The sequence below is a fragment of the Apostichopus japonicus genome, chromosome 16, assembly GCF_037975245.1.
Source record: "Apostichopus japonicus isolate 1M-3 chromosome 16, ASM3797524v1, whole genome shotgun sequence".
NCBI lineage: Eukaryota > Metazoa > Echinodermata > Holothuroidea > Aspidochirotida > Stichopodidae > Apostichopus > Apostichopus japonicus.
Window position 1 is genome coordinate 8,620,001 of NC_092576.1, and position 17,976 is coordinate 8,637,976.

Sequence of the window (17,976 nt, forward strand, 5' to 3'; positions counted from 1 at the left end):
AGTCGGAGGGAAATGGTTTAGTCTGGGGATTTCTTACGTTCAGAAGGGAACTATTTAAACCACTCGTCTGTTGTATACACCATTTTCAACCTCACACAGAAATCTTAGTTTAAGTGTGCCTTAGATTACACTTTTTTTTAAATCTAAACGCCTATATTTTTCAGGTGGAGTATCCCCCTATGATAGTCGACTTCAGCGACCCCCCTTGGCACATCCTTCATCCACCTCTTTCCTTTCCATTAAGCTTCCTGGCCCTCTGACCTAAAACAGTCTGTGTGAATCTAGAATCTACCAAACAGCACCCCCCTCCCACCCATCCAGTTTTGAATTCATATGCACGTTACCGTATCGATTCCCTCGTTAATAAAGGAATTTGGGATTTGATTTTATGTTTACTGTCCATGAATTATATATGTCATGTATTACACTTAGATAATCTTTGACTGCATTTCAGCTGTACTCGACACACGAGGTGTACGGACGGTTACCATATACCCTAAGTCAACGACATCTAGCGATCTGAAGAAGGAGGTATCCATCGGTGTTCGCTGGTCACCTGGATGTAGAAAGATTTTTTGGAGTAAGGGAAAAGCTAGAGATATAAACACTGGGCCGAGACTGATCCTTAAAACTACTGACGACGCTGGTCTCTACACCATACAAAGACCGCGACGGGCTGGTAGAGGTTTTTTTGTCCAAATTCTAGTCATTGCTGCAAGTAAGTAATGTGCCATAATATGATAGGGTCCAGGGACCACGCAATGCAAAACAGAGAATTCGAAGAAGATCAGTTTCAGATTATTTGCTAAACACTCTTCACTGCTGTTTAGCTGTTTAATGGAATTGGTCTAATGTAGGTTGACGTAAGGACGCTTGCATGCGTTTCGAATTAAGTTTGGGTTTTTTGCATTGTTTGTATCCAGAATGCCTTTTTCTATTTAATAATATGTGAGGATTAACTGAACAATGTATTCCTTCAGATAATAATTTAAACACATATTTTACATATATTTTTTTTTACATATATATATATATATATATATATATATGTATATATAGATATATATATATATATTTATATATATATTTATATATATATATATCTAGACATATATATCTAGATATATATCTAGACAGACAGACAGATAGACATAGATAGATAGATAGATAGATAGATAGATAGATAGATAGATAGATAGATAGATAGATAGATAGATAGATAGATAGATAGATAGATAGATAGATAGATAGATAGATAGATAGATAGATAGATAGATAGATAGATAGATAGATAGATAGATAGATAGATAGATAGATAGATAGATAGATAGATAGATAGATAGATAGATAGATAGATAGATAGATAGATAGATAGAGGTTAAATTAAGCAAATAATACCTAAAGTTCAGTTCAAATATAGCCACTTAAAATATAACTTATATATTGAGGTTACTTTTGACTGACGTTTAACCAGATTTTTTTTTACTTTCCTTAAAGCTTGTCCAGCGAATTATTATTACGATACTGGAACAGAGAAATGTATTGACTCTGGAATAGAGTGCCACAATGGCGGTGTTCTTAGCGACAACTTCGACGTATGCATCTGTCCTCCTTTCTTGTTTGGTGAATTGTGCGACTGTGGTAAGTTAAAATATATTATGTATGTGTGTATGTGTGTGTGAATTTGTGTGTATGTATGTAGGCTATGCATAATTGATTACAGATGATGCGTGTCTAAGAATAGCCCAATTTATCTCCGGAAAAGAGCTATTAAAACAAAACACTTCCCACTGTCCAACATATTACGTCAGCGCTTATAGCTGTAAACAATAGCGTACCTCTTAATTGGTTCAATCTTTGCTTTCCAACAATCTGTAGCTATTGACTATGACGGTGAACAACTTTATCTAAGTTACGATGAAGAACTGCTATGTGAAGATCTGCCAGGTGGCGACCCAAAGTGCAAAGGTAATTTAGTTTGCTATGGAGACAACTACGGATGCAAGTGTTCATCTGGCTGGTGGGGAAACGCGTGTGATCGAGGTACGTACTTCTTTATTTAGTCAGGTTAAGGGTTAAAAAATTGTCTAAACATATACATGCGGACCTATAAATAATTCATATAAAGATATATATATATATATATATATATATATATATATATATATATGTATATATATGTTTATATTTATATATATATATATATATATATACTATTATTATTTATATATATATATAAATATATATATATATATATATATATATATATATATATATATAAATATATATATATATACATATATATATATATATATACAGTTCTCGCAGATTCCGTTGCAAAGAGATACAGACCTCATGCAACACCATGAGTGCAGTTGTTACCATTGAGTGCCAACTCTCGGTAGGAGAAACAAACTTACTCTCCAAAGGTCTAAATTTTCGCCCTAAACCACGGCAAATTAATGCTCAGAAACTTTCTCTTGACCTAAATATGTTCTATCGACACTTACGTCTCCGTGAATTTTTTGCCGACGAAAATGGCAATAACACCATGCAACAAACCAACGACTTGCATTCCAATTTTATGCCAAAAAGCTCGTGGAATCCGCCCAAGGCACATTGTGCGCCTCTTGAATAATTTATTTCGGCAATTGAAGAGGATGTAAAAACACAGACCTCTGCCCCAGACTTCCGCGACAATCTCAACAAAACTGAGAGACAGGCTATCCATGAACAGAGAGGAAGCCAACAGACTACTCGGCAACCCTCATCACTACAAAATCCTGGATTCTGATCCTACTCAATAAATCACACAAAACGTGAAAAGAGTCATCCAAAAGATAGTCTCTAACGGTTCCATTGACTGCAAGTTAGCCCAAAACCTCCTTGAAAACGACCCAAAACCTGGTCGCTTTTATTTTTTGCCTAAAATTCACAAAGAAGGCAATCCCGGGAGGCCCATAGTATCGGGTAATGGTACAGCGACTGAAAAAATTTCCAAATTCGTGGATCTTCTCATCCAACCTCTTGTTTCGGCCCTACCGTCCTATTTGCAGGACAATACGGATTTCATCCGGAAAATTGGGGAAATAAAAAATCTTCCCCTATCTACTCTGTTAGTTACCTTGGATGTGTCTTCGTTATACACACATATCCCTAACGAAGAGGGCATTTCGGCCTGCACAAAAGCATTCAAACCGAAACTTGGCAAAAAAACCCACGAAGAAAGAATTGGCCGAATTGATGCAACTTATCTTGACCAGCAATAATCTGGTATTTGGCAACAAACACTACCTCCAAATTCATGGCACCGCAATGGGTACCAAAATGGCACCGTCTTTTGCCAACATCATTATGGGTAACCTCGAGAAAGAATTTCTATCTCGACAAAACTTGAAACCACACACGTGGTTACGTTTCATTGACGATATCTTTATGATATGGACCCAAATCTAAAACTCTTCATGACATAAACTCGTTTCATCACACTATCAAATTTACTGCTGATTTTTCTGGACATGGCGTTCACTTCCTGGACACCACTGTGACCCTACAAAATGGTTCACTCAAAACAGACTTGTTCAATAAACCCACGAACAAGCACAACTACCTCTTACCAAGCAGTTACCATCCACGTCACTGTACCAGAAATATTCCGTACAGTCAAGCGTTGCGCATTCGACGCATTTGCTCCTCTGAAGTCGATTTTGATTCACGCACTAAAAAACTGTCACAACACCTCCTGAACAGACAGTATTTTCGGGGTATTATTGAAAATGCCATCAAAAAGGCTAAAAGCAAACCCCGGACCGAAACATTGACGTACAAAACTTGTCAAACCAGTTCCAAAAGGGTACCATTGGTTACTGAATTCCACCCTGGTCTCCCACCACTGGCTAACATAATTCAGAAGAATTTTCACCTACTTCAAGGCACCGAACGCCTGAAATCAGTTCTCCCAGAATTACCTGTCATCGCTTTTAAAAGACCCAGCAACCTACGGGATATCTTAGTACGGACATCCTTTCGGGATGACACCCCATTAGGGGAAAGCAAACCAGAAACTACAGGATCATCGCCCTGTACACAAAATTGCAAAAACGTGCTTATACTTGTCGATTCGACCGGGGCCTTTCAGAGCAACAAAATCAAACGCACGTTCCAAATTCGGCACAAAATTAACTGCCTATCCAAAAATGTCATTTACCTCATCTACTGCAATATTTGTAACTTACAATACATTGGAGAGACAAAAACCACTCTAAGAATGAGAATGACACAACATAGATCGGCGATCAAAACAAAAAAGATCAACCGACCTGTTGCAAATCACTTCAATCTCCAAAATCATTCAATTGAGAATTTGCGTGTTATTGCCATTGACCAGAACGATTCTTGGACAGATAAATCTAGGATTGGAAAAGAACATTTCTGGAAACTTAACCTAAAGACCACGGCACCATTCGGTTTAAACATCAGAAACAGTTTGCCGTCCCAGATAAACCAAAACAATTCCTTTGCAATTACGACGGAATCGGATTAAAATAATCCGAATTTCTAAAACTTCTGCTCAATTCAGCAGAAATCAGTAAGTCGTTTTGACTTTACAATCATGCCGACAATCTTCTCTATAAAATAGTTTCAATTCCTGCTACTCTTTGTCACTTTCGGTGATCATGTACTGAAGAAGAGCTAGTGTTGCTAGTTAACTGTTAAACAACTATGCTGCATTTAGAGAAAGGCTGGATCTCGAGTGAGATACAATAATTAAATTATGTAAGTGATTGGAAGTAAAACAGCCAATGTTTGGTTTATATATATATATATATATATATATATATATATATATATTTATATATACTCATTTGCATTGGTCATTTATAATCACTTCCTATACATACAATTTTGCTCTTGCAGCTTGTCCTAAAGGTAAATGGGGAGCTAGTTGTGAGCAGAACTGTCCCGACAACGAATCGGATTGTAACCGATTTTATGGACCTTCATCTAATCTTGGCAAAAACGGATGCGGCTTGACCTAAAGGTAAATGGGGAGCTAGTTGTGAGCAGAATTGTCCCGACAACGAATCGGATTGTAACCGATTTTATGGACCTTCATCTAATCTTGGCAAAAACGGATGCACCCTTATCTCTTAATTAAATGTCTTGTCATAATCTGATATAATTTTCTGTCTTTTGGTGAACGGGCATGTAAGCTTCTGCTATTCTTTGTAATTGTTTTATGAGTATATTGGTCTATTAAAAACTTTCGTAATTTTCTTCGATTCTAATTGTTATGTCATTGGCCATTCTATTGACCAATCTTAAGTTTACATTAATTATACAATTTTAAGCAGGTTTGTCCAAGAAATATTCAACGTTTGATTTAATGCTTGATTAATTATGTATGCATAAGTTTCAAAGCTAAGTTTTAAGTAAAAGGCATGAGTGACTTCCATTATACTGTACGTATAAAAGTTATTCCTCAACTAAGGCTACATCTGTCATTCAAGTTCCTGCATATCGCCCTCATTCGAATGATCACGGTTTTAATTAATAATAGAATAAATCAGGGCTCACAATTTATCCGAAACTATAGAATATTGATACAGATTGTATCCATATCAGCCATCCACGATAATATAACTCTTGTAATGTTAACAGTCTGCCTGTCTTTTGTATTTTATGCACGCTGTAAAAATCCTTTTTTTTTCTCCATCTTTGGTATCTGTTTTGTATGTGCCGTTAAATGGTTAAAAAAGAGGGCGTAGAGGTAAAGGCGGTGATTGGAAGCAGACACATCATACGGAATGTAATAAAAGTAGAGTACCCCCCAGCTCAGTTGGGCTTCAATCTTTCAAATACTGCCTGAATATGACAAAGATGATATAGGATAACGTATTGCTTAAAGTGATATCATCAATGTATTGCAGACATAACTTCCACGTAAGACCTCGCAACGCAACAGCGATTACACCATTACCCTCTGGAATGTGGCGGGACTGTTCTTAAGACACACCAGTAACCGTTTATACTGATTCAATCCCACGTGACAACGAAAGGTTGTTTATTGTCGTCAAGGGCGGCGGAACCGGGGGGCACAGGGGGAATGTGCCCCCCAACTTTTCCTCAGGTTAAAAATGTGCCCCTTTTCTACATGAAAATTGTACTCTTGATCACATTATTAGGTCAGCGATGTTTCAGTAAGAGGTCTAATCCTAATTTAGAATTATTAATGAATTTCTGTGGGTCAAACTCAAAGCTATTTCGAATGAAAAAAAATTGTTAAGCTCTTAACAAGAAATAAACTCTAATTCAGCAGTGCAATTATGCATATTCAATTTGCCAAAAAAATCCTTATGCATTTCCAAAAATGCATTGCTATATTACATTGTGACCTTGTAATAAGCAAAAGCCATTTATAGCCTACTATGAATAGTGAGTATAGTTTAATATCCCATAACCTACCCCATCCTTTCGTATTTTGACATATTTCATTTGCTTTCATGCATATATCGATCGCGTAAGCAGGGACTTGGACTTTATAATGATTTCACTTCATTTTGTCTCGAAAGAAAACTTGTTCCTTGTTTCCCAATTTGCACATTGCAGTGCTAATATGCATTTTTCCCTTGAGGGGGGGGGGGCGTTGATGGAGTGATTTGTATACGCAAATAAGATAATACAATAAAAGTTATAAAGGGTACTTAATATCAGGCTGCATCAGTCGAATCGAATTTCTGCAAAGTGCCCCTCGACGTCGGTGCCCCCCCCCCCCAAATTAAAAGTGCTTACGCCGCCCTTGATCGTAGTAAGTTTCGATCAAGAAGGATCTGGTGGGATCCATTTTGTAAGTCTAGTTGAAGTAAACTATTTTGGGTCTTGTGTAGGCTACCTATATTATCAAGAGCCTCTTCCGGGGTTGGAAGCGCGTGGGCAACAATGTCAGTACAGAAGTTCAACTTCTTATGATCTACAACAACACAGTATATCATGGTGCAGCCAATAGGCTAACAGACTCAAAGAATCGTATCAATGATATATATTGTTATAAGTGTGCTTGAAAACGTATGATAATAGAATGATTTGAATCCGTCTTGAATGAGTATTAATGATACGTAAAGAACGTTTGGAATAAAAATGTAAGGATAAGGAAATTTTTTGAATAGCAAACAGTGGTAAATTGATTCACTACCTGATAATGTAACCATAACTGAAAATGTGTATCCACAAAAAAACAACCTGTGACTACCAGCACTGGTTATTATCCAGTCCATGTTAGGAATTCAGATTTGGCAACGAAGCTTTATTTCACCAAATTATTTTACTTACAGATACCAGTTATTCTGAAACGTATGGAGGTTAGGTCCCTATTATTACTTATGTGTTTGATACATTGTTTACCCAAAAACCATACCATCCACAGTATCAAACAGTGTCCAAACGTGCATGGTTGCATAACTCTTTATTATTAGCTTATATATTCAGTTAAAAAAACAGAACAAGATAGTTCCAAACATAATCAGCTTCGCAAAAATTGTTATGCAGTCATCAGCTTTAACAATAAGTAGCACAAATTTTGTCAATATATTCTCGAAAGATTTCATTTATATACTATCATCAAAAAACGATTGCAAAGAGTTTGGTTAATAAAACATCATTCATTTGTTAGACAGAATACATATGATGGTATATATACATATGCTAATTTATTCACATATATAAATATATGCAAATATATTATTCATTCCATAAAATCGACAAACATGATTACAACTTTACTTAATGATGAATTGTACACACAGAATGTATGGTTACATAGTTGTTTGAGAAAGAGTACCAAACATGGTTGAGGCTTGTGTTAGTTCTTTTAGACTTTTCAAGAATTATTTGAAAGAAATGTTTCCAGACACAATGACTTGCTTCAGGACCTATGAGAGAAGATTGAGAATATAGAAGATCATAATTCGAAGGCTTGAACAACTAATCAATATGAGAATGAGAATCAATATAACTGTAGGGGGGGGGGGGAAATGAAATGTTGTTATAGAAAATATTCTAAGAGCTGCAACAAACAAGGTCAAAATTAAAGCGACTTTTAGCAGAGCAAATGGCTCATCTGTTACAAATATAAACTTCAGGTGTAAGTGACCTTTCATTGATTGAGTCAATAACCGCCTTCTTACCAATAAAGATTAAGATCTAGAGTGATAAAAATCTTTGCTACAACCATAATAAACACAAGGTTGACACCCATGCCAAGCTTCTTTTGTGCCCTATGTGTGCTAGTGTGCGCGATCTCTCGCTATTGTTCTCAAATCCAGACAACCAATTAGATCAGCAAGATACGAAAACCTTACAATGGAAAGAAAAGTCGAACCCTCTGCTGATGTTTCACCCGCTCAGTTCAGTATATTTGGATGAATCTTTATTTCATTTTGAAATTTAAATTTTTCTAAATTTTATTTGTGAGCAGGTGTAACTACTTTCCTACAAACCTGGTTCGGGGTGATTTAGCTAGTGTCTCCAATTCTGACTACATAGAGCTGCCAGCTAATCGCACCCTTACGAAGACGCAAACATGCAAGACAGGTGATTGCTTCATTGATATGTTAGCTGTAAGTTAACTGTCATCAGCGGCAATAAATAGTATCACAATTGTATTAAAACGTGTCAGAAACGATATTATTTTCCCATTCGAAAACAGTGGTGACAATTTGTGTAGAGGTGAAACGACAATATTAACAAAATAATGTTAACAAACTAATGCTATTGTAAATAAAAACAGAGTTAAGTACAGGAGAACCAAGGCAAAATAAGATTTCAGAAACGACAGACATATTTGTTTATTTTAAGGCAACTTCTTTAATACCAGCAGATAATAATTGAAACCTTTCCTTTAGCATTCAGAGGTTTGCTTTGGAATAACTTAGAATAAATTTTAACTGTCTCATTTGGGGTTTTTAGAAATCGAGCCAACTTCCCTGTTGTTTCTATCCTTAATTAACTACAACTGATTTCTCTAGAACTGACCATTCGATGATGGCATCAGATCTCAAAGACTTACTGTTATGTTTCTTTCCTTAATTAATTACAACTGATTTCTCTAGACTGACCATTCAATGATGGCAGCAGATCTCAAAGACTTACTGTTATGTTTCGTCTGGTTCCAATTATGGAGCAGTGTCTGCATCTTTTAACTTAAACTGCAAATAAAGGAATGAAATATTAATAGTCAACTGGTATATAAATATCAAAACCACTGGCAAAATATAATTAGGATAGACATTCTAACATTTGTGACGTTTAACAGTATGATCCTGTTCCTATGTGTACAGAACACAGGTAAAAAACAACAAAAAGAAAAACAAATTCAAACACAGCATTCTACATATCTCTGGACTACTGGTAAGGATGTCTTTGGCAGAAAGAGGCAAAGGTCTCCTTGTTTTGGTGAAAATTCAGAGAAAACTGTAAAGTGCATATGCTAACTTTAAGTTAATATTTACCTTACTGTTAAGTCTACTTACTTTTTGTTTATGTTTTGCTTATTGTTAGTGTATCTGCTAACTTTTAGTTTTTATATTTCCTTAGTGTTAAGTGTATCTGCTAACTGTTAGTTTTTATATTTCCCTTAGTGTTAAGTGTATCTGCTAACTTTAAGTTTATATTTCCCTCAGTGTTAAGTGTATCTGCTAACTTTAAATTCATATTTCCCTTAGTGTTAAGTGTATCTGCTAACTTTAAGTTTATATTTCCCTCAGTGTTAAGTGTATCTGCTAACTTTAAGTTCATATTTCCCTCAGTGTTAAGTGTATCTGCTAACTTTAAATTCATATTTCCCTTAGTGTTAAGTGTATCTGCTAACTTTAAATTCATATTTCCCTCAGTGTTAAGTGTATCTGCTAACTTTAAATTCATATTTCCCTCAGTGTTAAGTGTATCTGCTAACTTTAAGTTCATATTTCCCTTAGTGTTAAGTGTATCTGCTAACTTTTAGTTCATATTTCCCTTAGTGTTAAGTGTATCTGCTAACTTTAAATTCATATTTCCCTTAGTGTTAAGTATATCTGCTAACTTTAAGTTCATATTTCCCTTAGTGTTAAGTGTTTCTGCTAACTTTTAGTTCATATTTCCCTTAGTGTGAAGTGTATCTGCTAACTTTAAATTCATATTTCCCTTAGTGTTAAGTTTATCTGCTAACTTTTAGTTCATATTTCCCTTAGTGTGAAGTGTATCTGCTAACTTTAAATTCATATTTCCCTTAGTGTTAAGTTTATCTGCTAACTTTAAGTTCATATTTCCCTTACATCTGTCATGGGCGTATCGCTGGGTCCATACATCGGGTTGTCAACTCCAGTTATAACAGAACCGGATCCGCTGCTGATGAAAGATAAGATTAAAATAAAAGACATGTCACATCTCAACTATAAATCACTTGAAAAATTAAAATGTATGTGTATGTAAACATACATATATTCACGCATACACGCATTCATACACAAACATATCTACAGTACGTGTATGTATGCATGCATACATACATACACCAATACATCCACACACATACATACATGTCCACACGCAACCCCACCCACACACCCACGCACATACAATTTAATGACTATGTATGTATGTATTTTAGATCCTCCTGCAAGCAGGAACTTACAAAGAAGCCATTGTTGGCTTATCAAAGCCGCAAGCTGACCGAAGTCAGTCTCTTAGATTCATATATAACGTCCATGATTATGTAAATGAATCAAAAGAAGTGACCACCAACCTGCCCTTTCCTACTCTTTGGCAACAGCAGTAGAGAACTATCACAACTACCAGCATTAAGACAATAGCTAGTATCGACGCAATCACAATGATTAACACTGTAAAAGAAGAAAGAACAACTTTAAGACAACAAAGTGAAGAAAACAAAGAGAAGTGAGTCAGTAACAATGGCTAGTATCGACACAATCACAATGATTAACACTGTAAAAGAAGAAAGAACAACTTTAAGACAACAAAGTGAAGAAAACAAAGAGAAATGAGTCAGTAACAATAGATTAAATGGGATCGATTAGGACATTATAGTAACATCCAAACATAATGAGGTATAACTCAGCAAGTTTTGACATATGATGAATACACAGGAAACTGAATCAGACAACTTAAAAACTTACTCAAACTATTGACAGTCGAACCAGGCTGACTATTAAAATCTGAGCAAATTCATTACCAATAAAGACTACATTATGATTTTTATATCCAAACGTGGCGGAAGGGTATTGAATCCCGGCAAGGGGAACAGAGGGAGGGGGTGTAGGTGGTAGAGCAAATTCGAGGGGCAACTAATAAACAAACCGAGGATACAACTAATATTGGTCAACCCTGTTGCAAGATATTGAAAGACACAAAAAAAAAGAGTCCATTAATTGCAAGCGGTATATGTAGTTTCGGCCATAAATTCTTTGATTTAATTATTCATGGTTCTTACCATTATTATTTATCGGTTCGATAGTCGCTTCAGGTGTTGTTACTTTCCCTGCAAAAGGAAAAGGAAAACAGGTCATTCATTGACACTAATTGATTGAGATTACATCAGCTTTCTATATGTAATGGATCGATCAAGCATCTTTGGAGATGGTAGTCATCCTAGTCATAATAATACAATGTTTATTCAACTGTTCATTCAACAACAACAAAAACCCTACCCTACCCTACCCACCCCCTCCTCCCTCTCAAAGAGGAATACAGAAAATAAGTGAATAAATGCACACTCCTATAGAGAATACCACATTATGTAACAACTGAAGAGATAAAGCTAAGTTCATCAGCGGCTAAATTAATATTTATTTAATCTTACAGATTCATGTTATACAATTTTAGGTTTCATTATTTTGCTAAAATTATGTGAGATCTATAGACAAATTAGGAAGCAACATAAAACATTGCTTCAGAAAATCCATACAAAATACTCAAAAACGATTCAGACGCTATCACGAAGAAAGAAAAAGAAACACCGAAGTGAAAATTATCATGATTATGAAAACTTGAAAGAGCAAGATTTCTCTTAACTGTTTGGATAGGGTGATGACATGACCATCAAACCTGCCTATAGAAAAACAGTCTTCCTCCGATTCACTCATGCATTAATAATTTGTTACTTGAATGCATAAACTACCCCAAGTACCGCCATTAGGAGTCATCCTTGAGTGCAACTAATTCATTGACCAGCCACCTGATTGTAAACATAAGTGCTCTAATGGCTAGCACTACTTTCCTGTGTGTGAAGACAAGTTTGGTTTCACAACTGACATAGTACACTGTGTATTTAATCATTAATTTGAGCAGAGGAGCATTCAGTATGGCTAGAATTACAGTACCGCTCACGTATAACTGGACATGTGTACGCGCACAGAATCGTGTAATGACGTATAAACACGTACAATCGCGTATACACTCGTTGACAAACAAATTGCCGCGTAGACACCGCGTAGACACCTCGTATAACCCCTGTACGAGTTTATACGCAGGAAATGCTATTGTGCTCAATGAATAGGATTAAAGTCGCTGAAAGAATTTGTGAGATGTTTGAAACAGCCGTTTCTTAAATCGTAGTTTAAGACGTGATATTCACCTAGCAGCGAAGAGGACGCGGGTAAAGTGTTTGCTGGCATAGAACTTATAACTGTTTTTCGTTAAATGGGTTTCTATTCAGTGTTTCTTTTTCAGTTGTAGAGGTTATGTTCCACGGTGTATAAGTTTACTTTGAATAGTTGGCAACTGAAGAAATAATAAAGTATTACTTAGCGTTTCTTGTGTAAATTTTTTACATAATTTACCGTTGGTTCCAACAGAATGAAAAGAAAAGAAAAAAACTTCCACCCAACAACTTTGAAGCAGGACCGGTTAAAAACAAAACATGTTTCTCATCCGCGCAAGGGGCCTCCTTTTTCCTGATTCCCAAGTCTCTTTTCGGATTACAAGAAATCTAAGCTATCCTTAAAAATTATTTTGTAAAGGTTGCCACATATTCCAAACTAATGTTAGCGCATGAAAAGAAGAAAAATGGCCGCCCTTTTTTATTCAGATCTCAGTACGAGAAACATGTATTTGATTTGGATAGAACAACTTTCGTGAATGTGGTTTAGTTAATATTTTCCTACCTTAGCTATATGTCGATTTTATAAAACCTTCATGAAAACATACAAATTTGTGTTGGAACAAAAGTCGAGAGAAAAATCCAAATTGATCAGACATGGAGTAAGACAATTTAAAGCAGAATTAACATAATAAGTATAAACACATAATAATCCAATTCGAATAGGTGTAGTGCCAGCTCAAATGTAAACCACCCGGGGCTTTCGATAGAGTATCATCATAATAACGTAATTATGATAAACTTCCTTCTCAATCAATACCACTGCAGCATTAAAACGAGACCAGAAATCTGTTGTTAAAATGGATCGTAATTTCAGTGTCATTGGCAACAAGCTATTAAACAACTGCTGCATTTATTTATGACAAAATAAAAAAATACCGTTTTTTCCCCCGTTAGCTTTTGTACTCTGATTAATTACCTCCCTATTAATTGTTACAGTCTACAATAGTGTGACGTCACGGTTACCATGCATACTTGGATATTTCAAGCGGTATATTTCATATCTGAGGCTTACATTGTCTGAGTGATTGAGTGAGACGACGGGTTCAAAGATCCTTATCACAGTGCTTTTCTAATTAGTATCTGAGTTTGAATTGAACAAAGGAACATTCAATTTTGACTCGATTCGATTTGATTGTGCGGTTTTATCTTCTAGTAGACTTGTTCAAAAAGAATATTCTTTGCAGAATGCTTTAGTCAAAATGAAGGCTTTACACACAGTTAAGTTAGATCTGTTTGGGACCATCTGCAATTTAACCTATAACGAGGTAACAAAAATACGCTGTGGGCAAGATAAAACTACTTTGTAAATATCCAAAAAAGAACGGTCACACAACAATGTATTCAAACTCAAAACTACTAGTAACACAAAATGAAAGTAATAGCGAAACAACGAAATTACACCTACACTTACAATAGAAACAAAAAAGACGTAATGAACTAGAATTCAATTTCTTTCTACCTGTGTTAGTCTTAAATTAACAATTAAAAAGAAATGAGAATCTAAATAAGAAAGGAAAAGACAAAACAAACCCACCACCTAATCGATGAAGAGAGAGAGTCGTCACTATTCTACCACAAAAAAAATCATGTCTGTATACGCTTTAAAATGAAACAGGTATATGGTTTTCACCCCCATATTGGTGGATCACAGTAAGGCCTGCCTTGAGTAGTGCCACGAAACCGATTGCAACCAGTTTCATCAGTGGGCAATTTTGCTCACAGTTAGCTCCCCATTTTCCTTTCGGACAGGCTGAAAAAATGACATGTTTTGGAAGTGTAACTAATTATTATTTAGTAATCATTGACAATCTAGGCGATACGAATAATCTAATCTTACCTAATGAAATCAAATAAATTCCACAGTCCAACCCATTCCATTCCAATACAATGCAATACAATACAATCAAATAAAATCCAATAAAACGTAATCCAATCCATTCTAATCCAATTCAATCCGTTACACTCCAATACAATCCACAATCATCTATTCCAATCGCATGTAATCGATCCAGTACAATCCCATCTAATCCATTCTAGTCCAACCCATTCTAACCCAATCCATTCCAATTCAATCTAGTACAATGATCTAAAATTCAATACAATACAATCCAATAAAATCCAATCCAATCCAAAGTAATACAATGCAATGCACTTTAATCGATTCCAAATCTAGTCCAAACCTTTCCATCTAGTCCAATCGAATATAGTCCAATTCATTCCCTTTCAATACAATACAATATAGGCCTAACCCAATCCAATTTAGTATAATAAAATTCAATCCAATCGAATCTAGTCCAAACCATTCCAAATAAATGCAATCCACTATAATGTAATCCAATCCAATCCAAGAAATCCAATCAAATCCAGTACAGTACAATACAATACAGTACAGCACAGTACAGCACAATACAGTACAGTACAGTGCATTACAGTACAGTACAATACAGTACAATACAGTACAGTACAGTACAATACCATACAATACAGTACAGTACAGTAGAGTACAGTACAGTACAGTACAGTAGAGTACAGTACAGTACAGTACAATACCGTACAATACAGTACAGTACAGTACAGTACAGTACAGTACAGTACAGTAGAGTAGAGTACAGTACAGTACAGTACAGTACAATACATTCTTGTCCAATTCAATAAAATCCATTTTTAATACAATATGATTCAATATAAATTAATCACATTTTATCTAATCTTATTTCATCTAATGTAATATAACAAGCAATATATAAGCAAACTTTGTGATTTGGTGTAACTTTTGCTTCATAAATCGTGTCAGAAAAGGATTGAAATCAAGGAAAGTTATTGACAAGATCATGTTGTCTAGTAAGGAGTTGACATTTCTGACGCAAAATACATACCTCTATCACACGCGTTGCCCCACCATTCCGGTGCACATTTACAGCCATAGTTGTCTCCATAGCACACCAAATGGCCCTTACACTTTGGGTCACCACCTGGTAGATCTTTGCAAAGCAAAGGTTTGTCCAACATATCCGCTAGAATTAGGTCAGTACCACCATTATCCTTAGCTTAAAGAACGAATAGTAATAAAAAAAAAATTATGTCAGTATAGGTGTTTTTATCGACAAAAGAATTATTAATTTTAACAACTTTTTGTATAATTTACATTAATGTTTTATTTCTTAGTAGGAATTCACAGCTCAAAAAGGTCAGGCCACGTCAAGGGAAAGAGAACAGGATGTTAAATGATGGCATTAAGGAGAAATTGCTAGTGTTAATGTAACACAATCTAATAATGTCAACTAATTAAACGTGTGGGTATTCTATTCCGATAGTTTGTGCAAATATTTCCCACCCCACATTAAGAATGCTAACAGTAAGAAAGCAATGGTGTTATTTATATGAATGAAAGACACGTAAGATACCGGGGTAATATAATTATTTAGCAGTCATATGTAAATATTTATGGTTTTCACAATAATTACAAATATGGAATATGTCCATGTTGCTTGTAAGCATGACGATCGCTGTTTTAAGTTCAGCACTAAATGTAATGAACAGTCGTATTAACAAGGTTCATGTATTCATCATATAGTCATCTTGTATTCATCATATAGTCATCATATATTCTTCATATATTAATCATATATTCATCAAATATTTTTCATACATTCATCATATAGTCATCATGTATTCACCATATATTTTTCATACATTCATCATATCATCTCTAGCATTTTACTAGTCATTTTATTGGCAATTATTAATATCAACTCACCACATTGGCACGTGGTACCGTCCAGGAAAGGAGGGCAAATACAGGCGTCCTCGACGTTCTTGAACACCTCTCCATTCAAGCATACATATCCACCCTCACACGCTGCGTTAACAGGGTTATAAATATCACCTTTTGGACATGCTGTATGTAGATAACAATGAAAGGCAATTACATGGAGAAAACCCTAACATTGACATGAAAGTTGTCTTCAGTCACACATTTCTAGCGTACCATTAACTTTGAATAAGAAAGCAAGTTCATTTTCAAGTTTCATGAACTGTTTTGAAAGAAGAGAGACATTATCACCATTTTTTTTCAAATAGGACGTTCTGTTCACTGAAATGGACACTAATTATTGTGGGGTTCGGTTTTATTTTTTTGGAGGGGTGGGGGGGGGGAGGAGGTGAAGATGGAACTGATTACTTGGTAAAATGACTGAAAACATCTTTATCGTAAAAAGATACACCGTGTATCTAAACAGGTTTATAATCTAAGGGAAGATTGATATCCATTTCAGTGTCTAACTTACTTGCACCGATCACGAGAATGTGGACAAACCAGCCTCTTCTAGCCCTTCTTGGTTGTCGGATAGTATAAAGTCCAGCATCTTCTGTAGACTTGAGAATCAAGCGAGGTCCAAAGTTCGCCGTTCTTTTCCTTCCCTTGCACCAATAGATCTTCCTACAGCCGGAAGACCAACGAACCCCGATAGATACATCTTCAGCGAGGTCGTTAGATGATGATGATTCTGGATAAATGGTCACGGTATATACACCTCTTGTGTCAAGAATGTCTGCCATAGAAAGAGAATAAGCTAGAAATTAATAAAAGGATCACACATTGTTATCTTTATCATCCACAGCTGCAAACTCTACCACATTGTTGAATCCAATTCCATCACCAGCCACAGCATGCAACTCAAACACAAGACTAAGGGTCACATCACTTGCACAACCACTAATGTCATTTATCTGATCTCTTGTAGAGTTTGCGGCATCCAGTATGTTGGCGAAACCAAAATCACCTTCAAGAAGCGATTCTATTGTCACAGATCCACAGTCAACACCATGAAGACTGAAACCCCAGTTGAAGAACACTTGCACCTTCCCAACCATAACATTAACGACATATCCCTACAGGGGATTGAATCCTTAGGTAGCCGTCCTGACCAAGTACGAATCAGCAGAGACAGGTTGTGGATGCAACGCCTTCCCACCATTCAACCTCATGGGCTCAACATTCAGGAAGGACATGACTAACTTTTCGTCTGTTTCCACCCTCCTTCTTCCTTGCCCCCCCCCCCATCACTCCTCTTCTCAAAGCTCTCTTCCACCCATTTTTCTCCACACCTTTCTGTCTTTGTCCTTCTCCAGTTTATTCCTTATCCCATTCCCTTAATCCTCTGTTTGTCCCTCCACTGTCTATCTCCTACCTCTCCTCTTCCCCTGTTGGTTTCTTCTTCTCTCCATCCCTTGTCTACTAATCCTCTTACATATATCTCTTTGTGTTCATCATGCTCATTAACCTGTCGACTGTATTCTGTGCGTGTTTTCGTCCCTTCTGCTAC

General features: G+C 35.9%; 2 protein-coding genes across 3 annotated transcripts in view; one reads left to right on the forward strand and one right to left on the reverse strand.

Moving 5' to 3' along the window:
- LOC139982347 (uncharacterized) overlaps positions 1–7,408 on the forward strand; it is a 10,358-nt gene extending 2,950 nt beyond the window's left edge. Inside the window, exons 3-6 of the mRNA XM_071995085.1 lie at positions 455–718; positions 1,498–1,641; positions 1,879–2,043; positions 4,918–7,408. Coding sequence (XP_071851186.1) covers positions 455–718; positions 1,498–1,641; positions 1,879–2,043; positions 4,918–5,039 — 695 coding nt within the window. The 3' untranslated portion in view covers positions 5,040–7,408. The remainder of the gene's footprint in view (positions 1–454; positions 719–1,497; positions 1,642–1,878; positions 2,044–4,917) is intronic.
- Positions 7,409–7,610: 202 nt separating this feature from the next.
- On the reverse strand, positions 7,611–17,488 carry LOC139982351 (uncharacterized). 2 transcript variants are annotated; one of them, XM_071995090.1, is made up of 9 exons: positions 16,939–17,488; positions 16,410–16,550; positions 15,529–15,699; positions 14,283–14,402; positions 11,483–11,530; positions 10,778–10,874; positions 10,308–10,380; positions 9,148–9,203; positions 7,611–7,928 (listed from the first exon to the last, which is right to left on the reverse strand). In XM_071995090.1, exons 1-8 carry the CDS (start codon positions 17,207–17,209, stop codon positions 9,171–9,173), a joined length of 954 nt encoding a protein of 317 aa, XP_071851191.1. In that variant the 5' UTR covers positions 17,210–17,488; the 3' UTR covers positions 7,611–7,928; positions 9,148–9,170. The 2 variants fall into 2 exon arrangements, with proteins under 2 accessions (XP_071851191.1, XP_071851192.1); XM_071995091.1 differs by lacking the exon at positions 14,283–14,402 and having other exon boundaries at positions 7,612–7,928; positions 16,939–17,486.
- Between the last annotated feature and the right edge of the window lie 488 nt (positions 17,489–17,976).